This window comes from Antechinus flavipes, chromosome 6 (assembly GCF_016432865.1).
Source record: "Antechinus flavipes isolate AdamAnt ecotype Samford, QLD, Australia chromosome 6, AdamAnt_v2, whole genome shotgun sequence".
In the NCBI taxonomy this organism is placed as follows: Eukaryota; Metazoa; Chordata; class Mammalia; order Dasyuromorphia; family Dasyuridae; genus Antechinus; species Antechinus flavipes.
Genome location: NC_067403.1, coordinates 245,888,389 through 245,911,011, shown reverse-complemented (window position 1 = coordinate 245,911,011; position 22,623 = coordinate 245,888,389). Strand labels below are relative to the sequence as shown.

General features: G+C 33.6%; 2 protein-coding genes across 2 annotated transcripts; both read left to right on the top strand.

The window, feature by feature from the left end:
* The first annotated feature begins 2,003 nt into the window (after positions 1-2,003).
* Positions 2,004-2,927, top strand: LOC127540145 (olfactory receptor 10AG1-like). Its single transcript, XM_051964722.1, has one exon. It carries the CDS (start codon positions 2,004-2,006, stop codon positions 2,925-2,927), a length of 924 nt encoding a protein of 307 aa, XP_051820682.1.
* Positions 2,928-20,625: 17,698 nt separating this feature from the next.
* LOC127540126 (olfactory receptor 8U9-like) lies at positions 20,626-21,594 on the top strand. The gene is given in 1 exon segment (XM_051964698.1): positions 20,626-21,594. A coding segment is annotated over 1 exon segment (969 nt).
* The last annotated feature ends 1,029 nt before the right edge of the window (positions 21,595-22,623 follow it).

The window sequence follows — 22,623 nt, the reverse complement described above, 5'->3', positions numbered from 1 at the left end:
AACTCAATGGGAAAGAACATTACAATTTCATTTAGATTCACTGTTCATGGTCACTGTCATTTTCTTTGTTTTCCATTACTGGTATTACTATAATTCCATTTTTTTCCTTACTCTGGGGTTCTAATGAGTGATCTTAAATCAAATTATAGTCACATTTCTTACTAAATTCAAAAAACGGAAAACTGTATTCCCCAAAAGAAGCAAATATGACTGTGCCATTTATAGTCTTGATAAAGCATTTTCAGTAACTGTCCTCTCCTTAACATAAAATAGAAATTGCTTAGCTTAATATTTAAATTCCTTCAATCTAGATTCAAACCCAGCATTCAGAGTAGAGATTCATAATATTTTTAATTTGGGTATGATCTCTGATGGGAATATATATAAAGCCAATGAACTATGATTCAAGATAATGTTTTTAAATATACAGATTAAAATATTTAAGATTACACAGAAAACAAATTTATTAAAACATTTTTAAAATAAATAAAAGAACAGAAGTACATATTACTGTTTTACAACTACTCTGTGTTCCAATCAAACAGGACTATGTGCTAAATTCCTAATTATGCTTTCCACATTTCATCTCTGTCTATTCACACAGGTGTTCTTTCATAACTAGAAAGCATTACTTTTCTCTTTTAACCCACTATCTCCACTAGAGAGTAGTTATTGTAGTGTTAGGCCTGATTTCAGAATACCAGAATTCAATAAAGCTTTATATACTTTTGAACTCTGTGATTCTGGGCAAGTTATTTAGTTGTTTATTTAAGTTTCCTAAAGTATAAAGTGGATATTAATATCAACTATTTCCCAATTTAAAGCACTTAGCATGGTAACTGTCACATATTAGGCTCTTAATAAATGCTTGTTTCTTCCTTTCCTTGAACTTCTTGAATACTTACATTTCTACAAGTCAATCACCTAGTCAATAAGCACTCATTAAGAACATTTTTATGTTCTAGACAAAATGCAGAATATTGAGAATACAAAGAAAAGCATAAAACAGAATTTCTTCTAATGTTCTACTAAAGTAATTATAATTATAATAAACTAAGATGCAACCTTACAATAGAAGTTTTGCTTTTTGTGTTCTCTATGTCATTAAAATTCATTATATTTTTAAAAGTATTTAAATGTAGTTCCAATTTTGGTAGAATATAATTTTCTTTTATATGGGAATAGTTCCATTTTGTTGAATTTCTAGCATCTAGGAAAATGCTTTGCAAGTGGCACATAAAAAAAATAAATAAATAATCCCAGGTGAATTAGATCAGTGGAGACAAAAATAAAAACTACCCACGGTGTTCTGTCATAAGGAATGTATAAGCTTATCACTTCTTATGTTGAGACAGGATAGTATGGAGAAAAATAACACATTATAGGCACTCAGATGTCCAACTGAGCCTTAGCGTTTTCAGCTTCACAAAAAAGGGATCTTGCTTGACCATCCTCATGAGTTTCGCCTCATCACTCTTCACCAATGATCAGGACTTAGGCTGGTACCGAAATCCTCCCATGAGCAGATCCAGACACAGTGCTCAATCTGGGGCACTCAAGAGCAGGGCACAGAGCAGTTCGGTTGACCGTATGATTATCTCATATGGTTAATGTAAAGCAACATTTGGTACAAAAGAAAACAAAAAATTCAACACTGAATTATTGAATTGAAGATGGCAGTGAAGAAAACAGTTTAGGGAAGAAAAAAAAGAGTGGCTAATTGGTGATTAGAATCCTTGATTTAGGATACAGAGTAAATCCCTTATTAGTCGATTTTTTTTTTGTTTATTTTTACCTAATTATATAGAAAGTTAGAACTGAGACAGAAAATGAAGTATTGGATGTTGGAGCTGGTGATGAAAACCTGGAATGAAATCTAGGAGGGAAATGGCAGATTTTCAAATCCAACTCTTCCTGTTTGGATGAAGAAAACTGAGGACCAGAGAAGAAAAGTGATTGCTTCATTTTGAATTCATCATTTTCACAGGCAGAAGAAAAATACAATGGCAGAGGAAAATCTCACATATGTGAAGGAATTCATTCTTCTGGGATTTTCTGACCTTCCTAATCTCCAAGGTTTTCTATTTGGAATATTTTTTGTCATCTACCTAAGTATACTGATAGGAAATGGCCTCCTCATTGTTATAACCAAGACTGATCCAGCTCTCCATACCCCTATGTATTTTTTCCTGGGGAACTTTTCCTTTTTGGAAATCTGTTACACATCAGTCACTCTCCCCAGAATGTTGGCAGATCTCTGGACCCAGAAGAGAACTATTTCATTACTGGCCTGTGCTGTACAAACTTGTTTCTTTTATATTTTTGGAGTGGCAGAGTGCTTTCTCCTGACTGTGATGGCTTATGACCGTTATGTGGCAATCACTAAGCCTCTCTATTATACTCTCATTATGAATCACAAAGTATGTGTCCAGCTGGTTGTGGCTTCCTGGCTGACTGCGGTCCCAGTCCTGATTGGTCAGATATACCAGGTATTCTCTCTCAACTTTTGTGGCCCTAATAAAATCAATCACATTTTCTGTGATGCCCCACCCTTATTCCCATTGGCATGTACAGACACATATAAGATAGAAGTCTCTGTTCATGTTGTGGCTCTACTCGTTGTTACAATTCCCTTTGTTTTGATACTTGCCTCCTATATCAAAATCATAACTACAATAATGAAATTGCCCTCCACCTCAGGGAAATCCAAAGCCTTCTCCACTTGTTCTTCCCACCTAATGGTTGTGTGCTTTTTTTATGGGTCTGGAAGTATTGTGTATTTGCAGCCAAAATCCAGTCAGTCATCAAGATCCAGCAAAGTGCTTGCTCTTTTCTACACCACTGTGACCCCAATGTTTAACCCCATCATCTACAGTCTGAGAAATAAGGATGTCATTGCTGCACTGAGAAAACTACTTCCTAAGTGAATTCGCATATGGAGCAGTCATATCTAAATGGATTAGTGAATACTAATTCACTTTTGCCATACTTCCTATTTTTAAAAATACTTCCATTTATTGTTTTCCATTGCACTAAAATGGCATTAAAATGAGAGATTGTCAAGAGATTCTATTTGAAAAGAGAAAATGCCAGCCCAAAATTTCCATGTTCCTTAGATCAATTTTGACTTAGATTAAATCCTTTATTGTATCTTAAATAATTACAACGATCAATTGATAATCTGAGTGCAATTTTATTGTGCTTTCTACTTTTTCCTAGTAACATAAAAAACATTTTTCTTAAAAATATTAATTTAATAATGTATGTGTGTATGTGTGTGTGTGTGTGCTTAAGAAAAAGAAGGGACAAAAGAGAGAAAGATAAAGAGGCAGAGAGAAACAGGAGACATACAGAAACAGAGACAGAGATACAGTCAGAGAGAGAAACAAAGACAGAAAGATAAGGAATTCAACTACTAATCTAAAAGAAAGCCCTTAAATCTTAAGGGTACAGTAGCAGAGAGAATGCAAAGGTATAGGAAACCTTAGACTGCATTAGCAAGTTAGATGGCAAAATATAGGTATGTTTTATTCCATGCTCCACTGTGCAATCTTAAGACCTAAAAGATTTAAAGATATTGGTTGGGTAGGTCATGAGACCCATTGATACTCATTTTTTTTCAGAGAAATTAATTGTTAATTGCTTGCCTATCCAACTATTATGAATATTCATGGTCTTTATTTAATGTGAATTAATAGGGACAAAATGTACAACAACATTGTCCTTTTAAGCAAATTGAGGGAAAAAAAGAAGAAAGATAAGTTACTCACGCACAAAAAAAGGAAAGAAGAATTGCTATGATTCACTTCCTTGTAATTTGCTTCTTAACAGAGTATTACTAACACTGCTTTGCTATCTCAATGTCCCCAGGAAGAATTAGCATATCTTCCTTAGATCTGGGGTGCATTATTTATGGTGGGGTAAACATAGCTAATACTACATTTTGCAATAAGATGATATAAAGAAGGAAATTTGTTTTAAAATAACGGAAGTGTTTTCATTTTTGTCAATAAAATGAAGAATTGGCCAATGATTTTTTAAGATAATTACTGTGGCTAACATATTCAATTCTTACCAATTACAATTCTCACAAAATGCATGTCTAAAAAAAAGCAAGGCAAACACCAAAACATAGAAAGAATAACTCCTTTTGAGAGATGAACAGAGATTATGTAATAGTTAAGTAAATTAAAAGTACGGAAGGAATGATGAAACATGGCTTTATGGCTTAAAAACTCAGATTTTCTCTGATGTAATCCCCCCTCATTAAGACTCAATTTACTGGACTTTGAGCCAGTTTATCTTCCATCTCATTAAAAGTTGATAAGTAGCATGGGAGAGGTGTTGTCTCTACAGGACTAAGAAAGGCAGGAACTATTTCTATTTATAAAGCTCAAAGCGACTTTTATGAAAGGGTCATTTTGAGTAGAGGAGTTGATTATTTTTGCAGGTAAGGCTTTAGTTTGTGTGATATTGTAATTCTTGTGGGAGAAATAGCCTAGGAAAGTACTGAACCAGAAGTAATAAGGACACTGCATTCAAATACTGAAATACTGAAAATCATTGTGAATTTTAAACAAGTCATTCAGATTGTCTGAATTTCAGTCTTCTAATCTGAAGTCCTGTCATTGAGTTCCAATGTGAGGGTTAGATAAAAAGACATTTGTTAACATCTTTGTAAGCATTAAAGAAATCAATGGATTCCACTTATATGCTTATATTATTTGATTATATTCTTCAGAGAAATAAGCAGTTGGATGTGATTAATTTCATCTGAAAATGGTAAGTGTAGACTTTTTTGCTGTCAATCCTTGCGTTTCTCTTACTTGAAAGAAATTTATGGTTTGAACTCTCAGTGATCCATCTGGCAGGTCTGAATTTTATGATCCCACTCAAAGATAGAGATTAAAGAAACAAAATGTCCAAGAAATGAAAAGTACTTTATATAGAATATCATCTCCCAATTTGCCACCCAAGGTATGGGAAGGTAACCCTTCATCAGTAGATGCAAAAATAGCCCAATAAATACAATTATGTTATTTATAATTCGTTTTATATTTCAAGGGATTTTATAATTTATTTTTAAGGACAGCTATTTCCCCAAATCCCCCAACCTCTTAATTTCTTTTGTAAAAAAGAATTTTAAAATTTTCAAAAAAAAAAAAAAAAACATACATTACAACAATACAGGGACAATTATTCAATATTCCAGAACTATATAACCTCCAACTCTTGTTTTTAAAGCAGGAGAGCAGGCTTTGTCATCTGTTCTTCAAGATCAAATTTTGTTCGTGTCATTAATCTCACCTGAGCTTCCTATTACTGTTATGTCAATTCACATTATTGTTAAATAGAATTTGATTCTCTTTTCTTCTCAGTTCATTACAAAGTCTTCTCAGATCTCTTATTTATGATGCCATTTTTCTTAGTATACTCTTTAATTAAAATCACATATCAATATATGTTGAATTATTCACTGATGAATATCTATTTCCCATTCCAGGTTTTAAATATTTGTTTCATTTCCACAAACAGTACTATAAAAATTTGGATTCTTCTGTTTGCCACTGATATTCTTCCGTTATATGTTACAGTAATCAACCTGCTGATCCACAGAGGAATAGTTCAGTGTCTTTTTTGCATAATTTCCATTTTTTTTAAAGTCTCGGCTTAATTACCTCTGTTAATTCTATGAAATTAACTCTACAAAAACAGTATCTTTGTTATTGCCTTCTTGACAGACCACCAACTTTGACAAATTGTGAGGAGTTTTTTGCTTGCTTTTTTAAAAAAAATGAACTATTTTACTAAGTATGATGTCAAAAAAGAGAATTGTATTAATTTTTATTTTTCTGTCAGATAAATGATATTAATGAAAACTTTTGATATTATTTGGTCCATTAACGATAGGGCATAAGTGTAATGCCTAGGGGCTGTTAGGTAGCATAATGGTTGACACTGGCCTGTAGTTGGGAAGGTCCAACTTAAAATTTGTCCTCAAAACAGACTATTTGTGGGGCTCTGAGTACATCAGAGAATGTCTGTTTCCTTCTGTTTCTCCATCTAGAAAATGGGCAAAGCCATAGCGCCTATATTTCAGACTTCTTTTGAGGTACAAGTGAATGATACAATTAAATGACTTAGCAATGGGCCTGGCAAATAGTAGATGCTCTAAAATACAAGAAGCTGTTATAATTATTACTGCTATTTCTAATAATATTCTCTTTTTACCATGACACATGCAAACAACAAAGTTAAGTGACATGCCCAAAGACATTGTGCTATTTAGTATCGGAGGCCAAATTTGAACTCAAGACGAAGTCTTAAGGACTTCAGGCCCAAAACTCTATTCATTGTATCACCTACCTGTTCCTGCTTCATTTTGCTCAAATATAAAATGGCAAACCCTTTGAAATGCCCTCATTTACTTTGAGATATATTTACTGTGAAAGTCAGATAGTGGAGAGAAGAGTATTTTCAAAATAGCACCATTTATTGAAAAAGAAAGTACTTGAACCAAAATTGAACTAATTCATTGAAAAAAATTGAGAGAGCTAGAGAGACAGACAGATTTGTTAGAGGATTGTTACAAAATTGAAATTATGTAGAGTAAATTTAAAATATATATATATATATATATATATATATATATATATATATTATGAAGGTAAAATGAGTCAACTATGTGATCATACATCATTCCATGGGTGTTAAAGCACAGTATGTAAATGCTTGTTAACTATTAACTTGCACATTGTGATTAAAAGCAAAGTAACCAAAATTGGAAAAACGACTGACAAAATGAAAAAAAAAATTAGGAACAATTTGCTAAAGAATATTACTTAAATGTTTTAGTATAAAGAAATAGAAATCTAAAGAGCTTTGGGTTTTTAATCTTAAACCAAATTGGGGCAACTACTTGGTATAGTGAATAAATCACTGGACTGATGTATAAATTTGATAATTCATAAGTGAAATATATATTAAATACTTATGTGCATTCAGTTGAAAATCAATAGCATTGCAAAATGAATGATCATTAACTTTAAGGTGCTAAGAAACTAGTACTAAAGTGATCAATGAATATTAATAATCAATATCTTGAGGAAATTCAGAAGCTCTCTCTTCTCCTGAATTTATCATTTTAAAAAGATTATTTTTCTTGTGATAAGGAGAGCCATCTACAACCAGAGAGAGGACTGTGGGAACTGAGTGTGGTTCACAACAGAGCATTTTCACTCTTTTTGTTGTTGTTTGCTTGCAATTTGATTTCTTTCTCGGTTTTTTCCAGTTTAATTTGATTTTTCTTGTGCAGCAAGATAATTGTATAATTATGTTTGCATATATTGGATTTTAAAAGTAAAATAAAAAGGTCATTTTTTCTTCAAAAAACATCCCTTACAATTAGATTGCATTGAAACTAATAGATCTTGATCATATCCCACACAACCTTGAAAGGAATGTAATGTGAAGCAAGGAAACCTATTGTATCATAATCAAATTTGAAAGACACAGATCTTTTTGTCTAAATAGTTTAAGATTGGGAGTCATCTGCTGTCTAGAAATTTTCTGTGTACAGGGGTGACATAAACAATGGTGTGCTGTAAGTCTCTAGTTGCAATAATTTTTAAACTGAAGCCCATTACCATTGTTGTCTTTGGTTTAGGAATGATTGGTTAATGATCATACTTTCTTTAATAGACTGCTGGACTTAATTTTTTTAAATTATTAAATTACCCAGAAAGTATATCTATTTTTTAAAATATTTCACAAATACAGGATATATATTTGGAATAGATCATTACGATTAAGTAGTAACCATTTGTTAATTGACAAACATCTGATATAAATGCTATGACAGAATAATTCAAACAAGGTGAAACTGATTTTTGCCTTACAGGAGAAGACTACACAGCCAGTGGTATAGAAATAAGAAAGACCTTAAATAGGCAAATCACAAAACGGAAATGTTCAATATGATGTAGAATTTTGTTCTTACTTAAATTGAGGATTTTAAGAACAATTTTCCCCCCTACAATCATAGTCATAGAACATGATTAGAGTCCCTGGTATAGGACTTAATCCCTTATTAGTTGATTTGTTGTCTCCCCCCAGCCCCCTATTATATAGAATGTTCGAATTGAGACAGCAAATGAAAGAATATAACATTGTATGTTAGAGCTGGTGATGAAAACATGAAATTAAATCTAGGAGGAAAATAGTAGATCTTCAAATCCAACTGTTCCTGTTTGGAGGAGGGAAACTGTGAACCACAGAAGGAAAGTGATAGCTTCATTTTTAACCCATCATTTTCACAGGCAGAAGAAAGACACAGTGCCAGAGGAAAATCTCACAAATGTGAAGGAATTCATTCTCCTGGGATTTTCTAATTTGCCCAGTCTCCAAGGATTCCTATTTGGGATATTCTGTCATCTACATAAGTATACTGTTAGGAAACGACCTCCTTTTTATAATCAAGACTGATCAAGCTCTTCATACTCCTATGTATTTTTTCCTAGGGAACTTTTCCTTTTTGGAAATATGTTACACATCAGTCACTTTGCCCAGAATGTTGGCAGATCTCTGGACCCATAACCAACTATTTCCTTCCTGGCCTATGCTGTGCAAACTTTTTGTCTTTATATTTGTGGAGGGGCCGAGTGCCTTTTTCTGATTGTGATGGCTTAAGACCATCATGTGGCAATCACTAAGCTTCTCTATTAGACTCTCATCATGAATCACAAAGTGTGTGTCCAATTGGTTGTGGCTTCCTGGCTGACTGGGGTTCCAATTATGATTGGTCAGATATATCAGATTTTCTCTTTAAACTTCTGTGGTCCTAAAAAAAAATCAATCATGTTTTCTGTGATGCCCCAACTTTATTCCCATTGGTGTGTACAGACACATATAAGATAGAGGTCTCTGTCCATCTTGTGGCTCTACTATTTATTACAATTCCCTTTTTGTTGATAATGGTCTCCTATGTCAAAATCATAATTACATTAATGAAATTGCCCTCCATCTCAGGGAGATCTAAAGCCTTCTCCACCTGTTCTTCCCACATAACAGTTGTATGCTTTTTCTATAGGTCTGGAAGTATTGTGTATTTGCAGCCAAAACTGAGTCAATCATCAGCATCTAGCAAAGTGCTTGTTCTTTTCTACACTATTGTCACCCCAATGTTTAACCCCCTAATCTACAGTCTGAAAAATAAGGATGTTATTGCTGCACTGAGCAAACTACTTCCTAAATGAATCTAGTGTATGGAGCCATTAGTCAAATCCAAGAGGATTAGTATTCTCATTTACTATACTTCCTATTAAAAAATTACTTCAGATTGTTTTTCCATTGCACTGAAATTATACTAAAATGAGAACCTGTCAAGAGATTCTATATGAAAATAGAAAACATCAGCCCCAAATTTCCATTTTCTTTAGTTCAATTGTGACTGAAATTAAGACCTTTATTGTTTACTAAATAATGACAATGCTCCATAAATACTTTGAATGTGATTTTATAGTGCTTTCTACTGCTATCCTAGTAAGATGGGGGGGAGGGGAGAAGGACTTTTTTTGTTAAAAAAATACCCATCTCATTGTGTGTTTGTGTGTGTTTAAGAGAAAGACAGAGAGGAGAAAAGAAAAATAGCCAAAGAGAAGCAGAGAAAAACAGACAGAAACAGAGATGCAGACAGAGACAGATATTCATCCCTACATATAGGCAGGGAAAGAGACAGCTGAAGGGGGTAGAACAAAAACAGAGAAACTGTATAGAAAACCAGAGATAGTGGGGAACTCTTAGTGAGTTAAAAGACTCCTTTAATCTGGTAAGGAATACTGCTGACCAGTCTGGTTTGGCTTCCCATCTCAGCTTTCCTGAGAAGTCAAGAGTGTTACAGTTTTTATAATTAAAACAGAGTGATACCAAGTGGCAAAGAGACATCTGAACACAATAGCAAGTTGTGGTCCCACATGTGCAATAGCCTATAGTAATGTAAGGGCATTAGATGACATAATGTTGAAGATTTTTTGACTAAATGGACTCCTTTTTAACCATCTTCATGAATTCTGCCTCATCACTCAATGGAGGAGATATGGAAAACAATAGCTATTTTTATACCTTCCTTCTGGGGCTCATGGAAGTCTTTTATTTCATCTTGTTTCTTTACATTACTTGTTATATTACTACTTGCTTGTGTGACTCCTCGTTGCTGAAACTTGTAATCCACCATTTTATGTATTTAACCACTGATATGTAACCTTCAATTAACACAAAAAGAAAGGGAGAGATGTAGAGGACCACAAATATTGGGAAGCCTGGGTGAGGTATAAGACCCTTTAGTCCAGTAAGAAACCCTGCTCACAGTGTCTGCTTTGGCTCCCCAACCCCTCTGAAGGCATCAAGGCCTTCCTGATAATTCAGGGGGCATAACAATATGTGTTGTACTTGAAGCAGAGTTATACTAAAGACAAGGAAATGTATGAACAAAATAGCAAGTCGTTTATGTGGTCCTGAATGAACAGTATTCCATAATTAGTGCATGAGCAGTTAGGTAAGTGTCTTACATAAGCATAGGGTATATAAGGCAGAGGATTTTTTTTTAATAAAGGGATTGCTGCTTGACCATCCTCCTGACTTCTGCCTCATCACTCCTCACCCAAGATCAGGGCTTGGGCTGGCACCAAAGTCCTCCCATGAGCACATTTGGACATCACAAGGAGGTAAAAAAAAAAGACCTGTTATAATTGAGGGAAAGAAGGGAGGATAATGAGCATTGTGTGAATCTTAATCTCATCAGATTTGGCTAAAAGAGGGAATATCAGACACATTAAGCTTCACAGACAAGCTTGTCTCACCCTACAAGGAGTAAGAGGGGAAAGAGGAAAGAAATGGGAAAGGCTAATAGAAGGGAGAACAGAAATAAAAAGAGAAAGGTAAAATAAAGGGGGAGCAACTGCAAAAGGGGAGAGCTGTTTGAGAAAAAGGGTCTCAATGCCAAATACTGGGGAGGAAGGAAAGGAGGAAAGGGAAGAGAAAAGTATAACTGGGGATAAACAAGACAGCAGGAAATACAGAGTTCATACTTTTATTTGTGAATGTGACTGGGCTAAACTCTTGCATAAAATCAAAGTGGATAACAGACTGGAATAAAAGCCAGCATCCTACAATTTGTTGTTTAAAGAAACACATTTAAAGTAGAGTAATACATTTAGAGTAAAGGTACACATCTGGAGCAGACTCTACTGTACTTCAGCTGAAGAAGAAGAAAAAAGCAAGGGGTAGTGATTCTGATCTCAGAGCAAACAAAAGCAAAAACAGATCTAATTAAAAAGAGATAGGAAAGGTAATTATATCTTGCTAATGGGTACCATTGGTAATAATGCAATATGAAAACTAAACACATAGACACCAAGTAGTATACCATCCAAATTTGTAGAGAAGTTAAGAAAGTCATAAGAAGAATTAGATAGCAAAACTATAGTACTGGGGGCTGTCAACCTTTCTATATCAGAATTAGATAAATTGAAGCACAAAATAAGGAAGAAAGAAGTTATGGAGGTAAATAGAATCCTAGAAAAATAAGGGATAATAGACCATTGAAGAAAATTTAAAGGAGCAGAAGAAAATATACTTTTTTTTTCCCCTCAGCAATACATGGAAACTATAGAAAAACTGATAATATATTAGGGCATAAAAATAAAAAAAAAGTCAAATACAGAAAGGCAGAAATAGTAAATATATTTTCTCAGATAATGATGCAGTATAAATTACATGTAAAAAAAAAAAAAGGCAGGGGAAATATTTTAATTCCAAAGAATGAGTGAGTGAAAAAACAAATTATAAACACAATCAATTATTTCCTTCAAGAGAATGACAACAATGAGACAGCATAAAAAAATTTTTGAGATGGAACCAGAGAGTATATTAGGGAAAATTTTGCCTCTCTAGATGTTTACTTGCATAAAATAGAAACTGTTGGAGAGGATGTGGGAAAACTGGGAAAGTAATACATTGTTGGTGGAGTTGGGAACTTATCCAACCATTCTGGAGAACAATTTAGAATGATGCTCAAAGTGCTATCAAATTGTGCATATCCTTTGATCCAGCAGTATTTCTACTGTGTGTATATGACAAAGAGATCTTAAAAGAGGGAAAATATAATATCCAGACTAGGTCTCTGGAGAATCTTGGTACCAGCCTGAGTCCTTGATCTTAGAAGAGGAGTGAAGAGGCAAAACCCACATGGATGGTCAAACATGGAGTTTGTTTATTCCAAATTCCCTCAGCCTTATATACCCTAATACATTTGCATAACTATAGCACACCGCACATTCGCTAAGAATATACTGCACAAGCTGCACCATACAAACAAATTGCTATTGTGCTTAGATGTCTCTGCCATTTGGTATAACTCTGCTTTAATTACAACACAGGTTGTTTCACCCCCTGATTTCTCAGGAAGGTTGAGAGTCTTTGGGGGATAAGAACCAAACCAGACACCATCCGTAGGGTTTCTTTTACAGGACTAATGGGTCTTATACTCTTACCAGGTTTCCACACTATCTGTGGCCATCTGCACAAAAAGGAACCACATGTATAAAAATACTTGTAGCAGCTCTTTTCATAGTGACAAGGAACTGGAAAATGAGTGGATGCCCATCAGTTGGGGAATGCCTAAATAAATTATGGGATATGAGTATTATGGAATACTATTGTTTTGTAAAAACTGATCAGCAGGATGATTTCAGAGAGGCCTGGCATAGACTTACATGAACTGATGTTGAGTGAAATGAGCAGGAGAGGAGATCATGTTACACTGCAACAACAAGATTATACTGTGGTCAATTCTAATGGACATGGCTCTTTTCAACAATGAGATGATTCAGGCCAGTTCCAATGCTCTTGTGATTTTTTCTATTTCACTCATTCTGTTTTACAGGGAGTTGTTTTCTTTTTTCTGTTTCACAAATTCTGTTTTTTAGGGAATTGTTTTCTTTTTCCATTTCCATTTTCTAATAGTCAAATGTATTTTGCGAGGTATTATACGCTTTTTCCATTTCACTAAATCTATTTTTTTTCTTTTTCTTTCTTTTCTTTTTTTTTTTTTTTTTTTTGCATTCTTTTTTCTTTTTCTTTTTTTTTTTTTTTTTTTTCTGAGGCATTTGGGTTTAAGTGACTTGCCTAGCATCATCCAGCTAGGAATTATTAAGTGTCTGAGGCCAGATTTGAAGTCAGATTCTCCTGAATTCAAGGCCAATGCTCTATCCACTATGCCTTCTAGCTGCCCTACACTAAATCGATTATGTAAGGAGTTTTCTTCAGTTAACTTCTGTGTTTTCGTTTCTAAACCTTCTTGCAAAGTTCTCATTTATTTCCCAATTTATCTTCTAGCTCTCTTTTAAGATCCTTTTTAAAATTTCTTCCAAGAGAGCCTTGTGAGATGAGGACCAATTTATATCACCTTTAGGGACTTCATTTGGAGACAATCTGCATTTAGTGACCTCAGGGTTTGAAATCTGTTCTTGTATTTTGCCATAACAACTATGTAGGGTAAGTGTTCTTTTTGCTTTTTTGCTCATTTTTATTAAAAGTTGAGATCTATTTTTAGGGCAAGGGAGGTTGTCCAACCTTCTACAATTGGAAGTAGCCGAGCTGGGTCAGTGCTTATTGACATCCAGTTCTGGGTGAGTGTGGCCTGGTTCTGTGAGATTCTGGTGTTTTGGGGTTCACTATTTACCTTTTGTCTTGGTGTTGGGTGTTTTCTAACTTCTCTGCTGGTTTACTGCCTTGCAACAAGGGCAGAGTAGCCAACACTGCTGTAGATTCTCCAGCACACAGAGCTCTCACTGCCCCAGATCTGTGCTGCCTTTGCTTTGCGTCTGTAGTCAGCCTGCTTGTGCTTGGCCTGCCTCTCTCTGTGCCTGATTGAAACAGACCTTTTCTGGTGATCTTAGAAATTATCTTAGGGCAGCTAGGTGACACAGTGGATAAAGCACCAGCTCTGAAGTCAGGAGGACCTGAGTTCAAATCTTGTCCCAGACCCTTAACAATTCCTAGTTGAGTGACCCTGGGCAAGTCACTTAACCTCAGTTACTTCAGCAAAAAAATAATAATAATAATAATAAATAAATAAATAAGAAAAAAAAAAAAGAAATTATCTTATGTTGGTAGTTTGTTACACTCTCAATATTTGTGGTTTCTGTCATTTAAAAACTAATTCAGAGGCTGGGTTTTCTCTAAGTGTGAAGGTGTTGGGAAGAGCTCAGACAAAAGGTGAGTGTCATCTTTTCTCCGCCTCTCCCCCCAAATAATAAACCTTTAATAATAAAAAAAAAAAAATTGTTGTAAAAAAAGGAACCACCAGCAGGATGATTTCAGAGAGGCCTGGAGAGACTTACATGAACTGATGCTGAGTAAAATGAACAGAACCAGGAGATCACTGTATACAGAAAAAAGATTATATGATGATCAGTTCTGATAGTTGTGGCTTTTTTCAACAATGAGATGATTCAGACCAATTCCAATGATTTTGTGATGAAGAGAGCTAGCTATACCTAGAGAGAGGACTGTGGAAACTGAGTGTGGATCACAACAGAACATTCTCACTCTTTTTGTTGTGATTTGCTTGAATTTTATTTCTTTTTCTTTTTTTTTTTAACTTTTTGATCTGATTTTTCTTGTACAGCACGATAATTATATAAATATGTATGCCTATATTGGATTTAACATATATTTTTACCATGTTTAACATATATTACATATATTGAATTATATGCCATCTGGGAAGGGGTAGGGAAAAAAGGCAGAAATTTGGAACACAATGTTTTTCAAGGGTCAGTGTGGAAAAATTATCTTTGAATATCCTTGTACTTTGAAAATAAAATAAAATAAAATTCAATTAAAAAAACAAAATAAATAAAATTGTAAGGGAAAAAAAACAAACTGTGCATACCCTTTAATCTAGCAGTGTCTTTATTGAATCTGTATCTTAAAGAGATCATAAAAGAGGGGAAAAGACTCCCATGTGCAAAAATGTTGGTAGCAGCCCTTTTTGTAGTGGTCAAGAGTTGTAAACTAAGTGGATGCCCACTAGTTGGGGAATGGCTGAATAAGTTAGTAATGAAATATTATTGTCCTATAAGAAACATATATTCAGCAGGATGATTTCAGAAAAGTTTGTAGAGGCTTATATGAACTGATGCTAAGTGAAGTGAATAGAACCAAGAGAACATTGTACAATAGCAACAAGATTATGTGATGATCAACTTGGATGGATGCAGCTATTTTCAATAAGGTGGTGATTCAGGCCAATTCAAATAGAAGTGATGGAGTCAGCCATCTGCATCTGGAGAGAGAACAATGGAGACTGAATATGGATCACAACATTCATCTTTTTGTTGTTGTTTGCTTCCTTTTTTTTCTTTCTCACTTTATGTGATTTTTCTTTTGTAGCATGATAAATATAGAAAAAGGTGTAGAAGGATTGCATATGTTTGACATACATTGGATTGCTTGCTGTCTAGGAGAGGGGACTAAGGGAAAGGGAGGGAGAAAAATTTGAAGCACAAGGTTTTGTAAGGGTGAATGTTGAAAACTATCTTTGCAGGTATTTTTTATTTGCACTAGCAAAAATATGGAACACTTATTTGAAAGAATGAAAAAAAAATCTCATAAGTTTTAAAGTCCAATTGCTTCTTTCCATTATGCTCTTTTTCCAGTGAGAAACAGCTTTAGGACTGCTGTCTTGAAGGAACTCAAAGTAGCTTCTAAATTAACATATAGTCTACTTTGAGTTCCCCAGGGAGTTTGCAGTTAATTTCTTTCTTAAAAACTGAATGAGTCATGCTCTTTGGGGATATATGACAATTACCCTTTTGGGACATAGACATCAATAAAACCTTGTATTTGATTATTGTGCCAAAAAATTTGTAAGGAGAAAACTGTTTCCTTATGGTAGGTAGGTAACAGTATTTCAGGTGGTTTGTAAACTTTGACAAACTGATTAATATTTTAAGCATACAATTAAGTTAGTTAAATAACTGAGGTACCATTTCAATAGTTGTTAATTTTTTAAAATGAACATGATATTATTACTTTCAAAATCTATAAGAACAAAGCAGAAAAAATTCCATGTTAATAATTGAAAATCTGAATAGACTTTTGAAACAGATACATTTAAAAATTATGATAAAAGAATGGTGTATTAACTTCTTATAATTTGAAAAAGGTAGGATGGGACAGTGGAAAGCCCACTGGAATAGTGTTCCTGACATCTTATTTCAATTACTGGGAGGCTCAAATTTCTACTTTTGTTAAATTAAAGGATTGATTACTACACTTCTGAGGACTTTTCCAGCTCTAAATCTATATTTGATAACTAGGAATATTATATAAATTAAGAATTTTAGATAGTATATGAAATACTGGAGTCTTTGATGAATTCTCAGAGAAATGTTTATAGATAAAGGTGAGAAAAAGTTTTGATTACATACAGTGTCAGTTGCTAGTTATTAACAAGCACATGCCAAATGTGTGGCTAGCGAAGAATTAATGATCAATGAATTAGTTAACATGATTATATTGTATTCTGGTATTAGAACTTTCATCAAAATGAATGAAGTGAACTGTGAAAGCTCTCTCACAAGATGGAGACAGGGTTGTAATAATTGAGTGAAGGTCAATTGTGCCTCAGGGACAGGTTTCTTTTTCCAGAGATCACATGATTTAAAAGGATGAAAACTTTTTTTTTTTGGGAAACTAAATTGGCGCCACATTAGTAGTGAAACACCCATCTAAGATAATTTAATAATCCTTAAAATGTGGTTGGGTTGAAAGTTTTTCCTCTTTTATGACTTAGAATATGAGATCATTTGTGCTGGCTAATCAGGGTAAAGATCCAGATCATAGGGAATGTTATCCCAAGCCCTTATGTAATTCTTGTCTGTTAACTCTCCTCACCTCTCCTTGCCTAACTGCTTGTGGGATGGAGACGCCTTTTCTTGTGAGGACATAAGACAATTCTTTCTGGTTTTACTTCTAGAAATCTCTTTAATTTATTTGATTTACTTGAAATATTGGTCTCTGTGCTACATAAGAAGATTAGGTTTCTTTAACCTCAGCAAAATTAAGGGAGAGGAAGAAATTTGATAAATTGGAAAGAACAATGATAATGTATTAAGAAAAGCTTTCTTCAAATGACTTCAGATGAGTAACATTTATTTTGAATGTTTTTACCCAATTATACGTAAGAGAAAATTAACATTTGCTGTTAAATTTTAAGTTCCAGATTCTATCTTCCTCAGGGCTTCCTTGAGGCAGATAGCAATTTATACAGCTTAAGTACATAGTTATATAAAATATTTCCACATTAGGGATTTTTGGGAGAAAAAAAAAATCAATGAGTAATATTTATAAATGGTGAGGAAACTAGCTTAAAAAAGACATTTAAACAAGAATCATGAAGAGAGGAAGGAATATTTTTCCTGAAAGTAGTATATTGAAAATATTTCATCACTAGTAAGATAGTTTTCTTTCTTCTTTTGTTTCCTAAGACTTGATGGCTATGATAACCCTAGGCTGAGGTCAAGGCAAAAAACAAGTGATTATCTGGTAAGCACAATGAACCAATTGAGAAGAGCTGTCATTAATAGAACCATTTTGCTTGTAAGTATATTAGCTTAGCCTTAAAAGGGCTTTTTCTGTTGTCATAATTGAAATTAATGTAACCTGAGGCACAAAGTTCCAATCATGTATAATGTATTAGTAAAGGGAGGTATCAGTTATAAGTAAAAAGGAGTCTTAAGCTCCTCCATACCCCCCCAAAAAAAAAGAAAAGAAAAGGAAAAAGAAAAGAAAAGAAATATCCAGAATGTGGACAAATAATTTTTATGGATAAAAGGAGAGGTATCCAAAAATTAGAAGGCAGGATCTTAGCTGGGGAAAACATGATTTGCTAAAAAGCCTCAAGCATCATATGTGGGGAAAACAGTATAATTGGCTAGAAATTCAGAATACAGTAATACAGGGCAAGAACCCTTTCCTTGTCCTTAAGAAATGCTGTCTGATTATGGAGCCCATCTGCATCCTGCGGGGCTTGTTAGCAGAACAGAGATAACAGATTTTCTGGCACGGCATGCAGGCTTGTGAGTGAGATAAAAGACCTCCCCTATGCATGTAAGACAGTAAGATGTGTAGAAGTGATATATATTTTTTGAATTAATCCTACAAGTTCCTACAAGATTTGAATTAAGGTGAGTTATGGGACAAAAGTTTAGAGACAAAGGCTGAAATTCTGAAGCTAGAAATTTCTCATTTCAGAGTCAAAGAGAGAGATTTTGGAAGTTATACAAAATACATGGGGGGAAAATCAATTACAAAATAGAATTGATTGAGAAATGGAACAAATTTGATTTTCTCACTGTTTTGCTTAATATACAATCATATACACTAAATGCAAATGATGGTGAGGTCAGTCAGTACATTGATGCTTAACAGGATTTTGAGAACTATTAAAGGATGGGAATTAAGAAAGGATATGCTTTCATTGGGCAAGAAAAATAACATCCCTGTTGAGGTCTCAGAACTTAATCAGAACAGACAGGAATTTCTCCTGGAATGAAATGCTATTCTAATTCATCTTTAAGAACAAGAGTCCAAAAATCATGAGAAGATAGCTTTCTTTTTTGTTTGTTTTGACATTGCTGTTATTGTCATTGGTTTTGTAGTGTACTCTAAAAAATCATTTGAAAAGTAGAAAAATTGTCTCAACCAGTAATTGGGTTTAAAAAATATCCAGTCAACCTCTCACTTCAGTCTCTAAAGTCATAATGAATTGAATATTGGCTTGATAGAACTGATGGAATAAATCAGTCATAAAAGGCAAGCTACTTTATGATCCCCTAAAGATCTAGATGAGGCTATATTTACTATGACTGTTCTGGTTACCTGATATCCTGCCACACCACTTGCTACTTGTTGAAATATTGTGACAAACCATTAGAAACTCAATGGGAAAGAACATTACAACTTCATTTAGATTCACTGTCATTTTCTTTGTTTTCCATTACTGGCATTACTATGATTCAATTTTATTCTTTATTCTGGGGTTTTAATGAGTGATCTTAAATCAAATTATAGTCACATTTTTCACTAAATTCAAAAAAATGGAAAACTATATTTCCCAAAAGACGCAAATATGACTATGCCATTTATAGTCTTGATAAAGAATCTTCAGTAACTGTCCTCCCCATAACATAAAATAAAAATTACTTAGCTTAATATTTCAATTCCTTCAAACTAGATTCAGATCCAGCATTCAGAGTAGAGATTCATAACATTTTTATTTGGGGTATGGTCTCTGATGGGAATATATATAAAGCCAATGAACTATGATTCAAGATAATGTTTTTGAATATACAAATTAAAATATTTAAGATTATCCAGAAAACAATTACATTAAAATAAAGTTATTAAAACATTTTAAAAATAAATAAAGGAACAGAAATACATATTACTGTCTTACAGGTACTCTGTGTTCCAATCAAACGGGACTATATGCTAAATTCCTAATTAAGCCTTCCATATTTCATCTCTGTCTATTCACATAGGTTTTCTTTCTTAACTAGAAAGCATTAATTTTCCCTTTTAACCTATTATCTCCACTAGAGAGTAGTTATTGGAGTGTTAGGCCTGATTTCAGAATACCAGAGTTCAAATAAAGCTTTATATATTTTTGAGCTCTGTGACTCTGGGAAAGTCATTTAGTTGTTTATTTAAGTTTCCTAAAGTATAAAATGGATATTAATATCAACTATTTCCCAAATTAAAGCACTTAGCATGGTAACTGTCACATATTAGGCCCTTTATAAATGCTTGTTTCCTCCTTTCCTTGAACTTTTTGAATACTTATATTTCTACGAGTCAATCACCTAGTCAATAAGTACTTATTAAGAACATATTATGTTCTAGACAAAATGCAGAATATTGGGAATACAAAGAAAAGCATAAAACAGAATTTCTTCTAATGTTCTACTAAAGTAATTATAATAAACTAAGATGTAATCTTACAATGGAAATTTTTCTTATTATGTTCTCTATGTCATTGAAATTCATTATATTTTTAAAGTATTTAAATGTAGTCTCAACTTTGGTACAAGTTTCTTTTGTATGGAAACAGTTTTCCATTTTGTTGAATTTCTAGAATCTAGGAAAATGCCTTGTATATGGTAAATGACCAAAAAAAAAAAATCCAGGGTGAATTAGATCAATGGAGACAAAAATAAAAAATTATGACAGACTATGTCTGTCATAAAAAATGTGTAAGCTTTTTACTTCTTATGCTGAGACAGGATAGTATGGAGAAAAGTAACACATTATAGGCACGCAGATGGGCAACTGAGCCTTAGCGTTCTCAGCTTTACAAAGAGAAAAGTAATATTGTATTGATTATCTCATATGGTTAATGTAAAGCAACATTTGGTCAAAAGAAAACAAAAAACCCAACACTGAATTATTGAGTATTGCTAGCCTTGAAGATGGCAATGAAGAAAAACTATTTAGGCAAGAGGAAAAAGAGTGGCTAATTGGTCTTTTTTTTTTTTCCTAATCCTTCATTTAGGCTCCCAGATGGAATAAATGGCTGAGATTAATTTCACTAGGGTGACTGAGTTCATCCTCTTGGGCATCACTGACAAGAAAGAGCTGAAGATTCCTCTCTTCATAATATTCCTATCTATCTATATGGTCACAGTGGTGGGCAATTTGGGTCTCATCACACTCATTAGAATAGACTCACGACTAAAAACTCCAATGTATTTCTTCCTAAGTCACCTGGCATTTGTAGATTTCTGTTATTCTTCTTCAATCACACCTAAGATGTTGGGGAATTTCTTATATGAGAAAAATATAATTTCTTTCTATGCATGTGCTACTCAACTAGGGTGTTTTATTAACTTCATGAATGCAGAATGCTTGTTGCTAGCTTCCATGGCCTATGATCGCTATATGGCCATTTGTAACCCTTTGCTTTATATGGTTCTGATGTCTCCAAAAATCTGTGTTCAGCTTGTAGCTGCTCCCTACATCTACAGTTTCATAGTGGCACTCTACCATGTTATACTGACATTCCGCCTCTCCTACTGTGGTTCTAATATTATCAACCATTTCTACTGTGATGATATGCCTCTCTTGAGGCTGTCCTGCTCTGATACCCATTTCAAACAAATGTGGATTTTTGCATGTGCGGGAATAATGCTTATTTTGTCTCTTATGGTGATCTCTGTCTCCTATATATTTATTATCTCTGCAATTCTAAAGATGCAATCAGCTGAAGGCAGGCATAAAGCTTTCTCTACTTGTGGCTCACACATGATGGCTGTCACCATTTTTTACGGGACCTTAATATTTATGTATTTACAGCCGAGCTCAAACCATTCCCTTGATACAGATAAGATGGCCTCAGTCTTTTATACAGTAATTGTTCCCATGTTAAATCCCCTAATCTACAGTTTGAGGAATAAGGAGGTAAAAGATGCTCTGAAGAAGGCCTTAAGCAATAATAATTATGCACTTATTTTAATTAAATTAAGACAGTGATTTAAAAATTAAGAATTTTCTTATCTTAAACAACTAGTGAATTTTAATGAAAAGAAGTAACATGCATGTTACATGGAATATTAGAATTGGAAAAGACTTTGGAAATCATTAAGTTTAACTCTCCTTTCAATTTGCCACCATATAAAAGATGCTTGAAAATCACTCTTTAAAGAGTCACAACTTGATGTCATCTTATAATACAATACCATATGTATTTGTTTGCTTTTCAATGATAATTTACTATTTTTATTTTTTCATCAACCTAATTCCTAGTTATCCCTTTGTTATTTTTCTATTCAAATGGGGTAACTCCTTTACTTCTCTTCAGAAACATGAGAATACGTTCCTCAAGAATGAGAAAAAAGCAGCTCAGCAGAAATAATAAACGGTTCTACCATATCTGACAGTATATTTACATAGTATTCTACCTCATTGCCTTCTACATTTTTAATGAATATGTGATATAAATTAATATATTAAGACAACATTACATAATCTTTAGAATCCATGCCCCCCAAATAAAATAATAAATAACAAATAAAAAAGTCAAATATAGATCTGAATGCAACAATCTTATAATAAATAGGTTAGGAAACAAATCACAGAAACAGTAACTGTGTGAAAAAAATTATAACAATGAGGCAATATTCCAAAACTCCAGAGCTTTAACAGACAATTCTCTCCGAGTTGTGAATTAAGTCATTTTGTAAAATCATTGGGGACAACAACCAAAAGTTTTTTCGACTCTGCATATCCTTTGATCCAGTGATATTCCTACTAAGCCTTTATGAAGCAATTAAAAAAAAAAAAAAGAACCATTTTGTTTAGCCAAAAAGTAGAGGGAAATATCACTTTCTTGATAAATTAAATACCAATCTGTGGATAGAATGCTGGGCCTGGAATCAAGAAGAACTGATTTCAAATGTGGTCTCAGATATTCTGTAGCTGTGAGATTCTGGCAAGCCACTTATTCTGTTTGCCTTAAGCCACTGGAGAACGAAATGACACTCCAACATTTTTGCCAAGAAA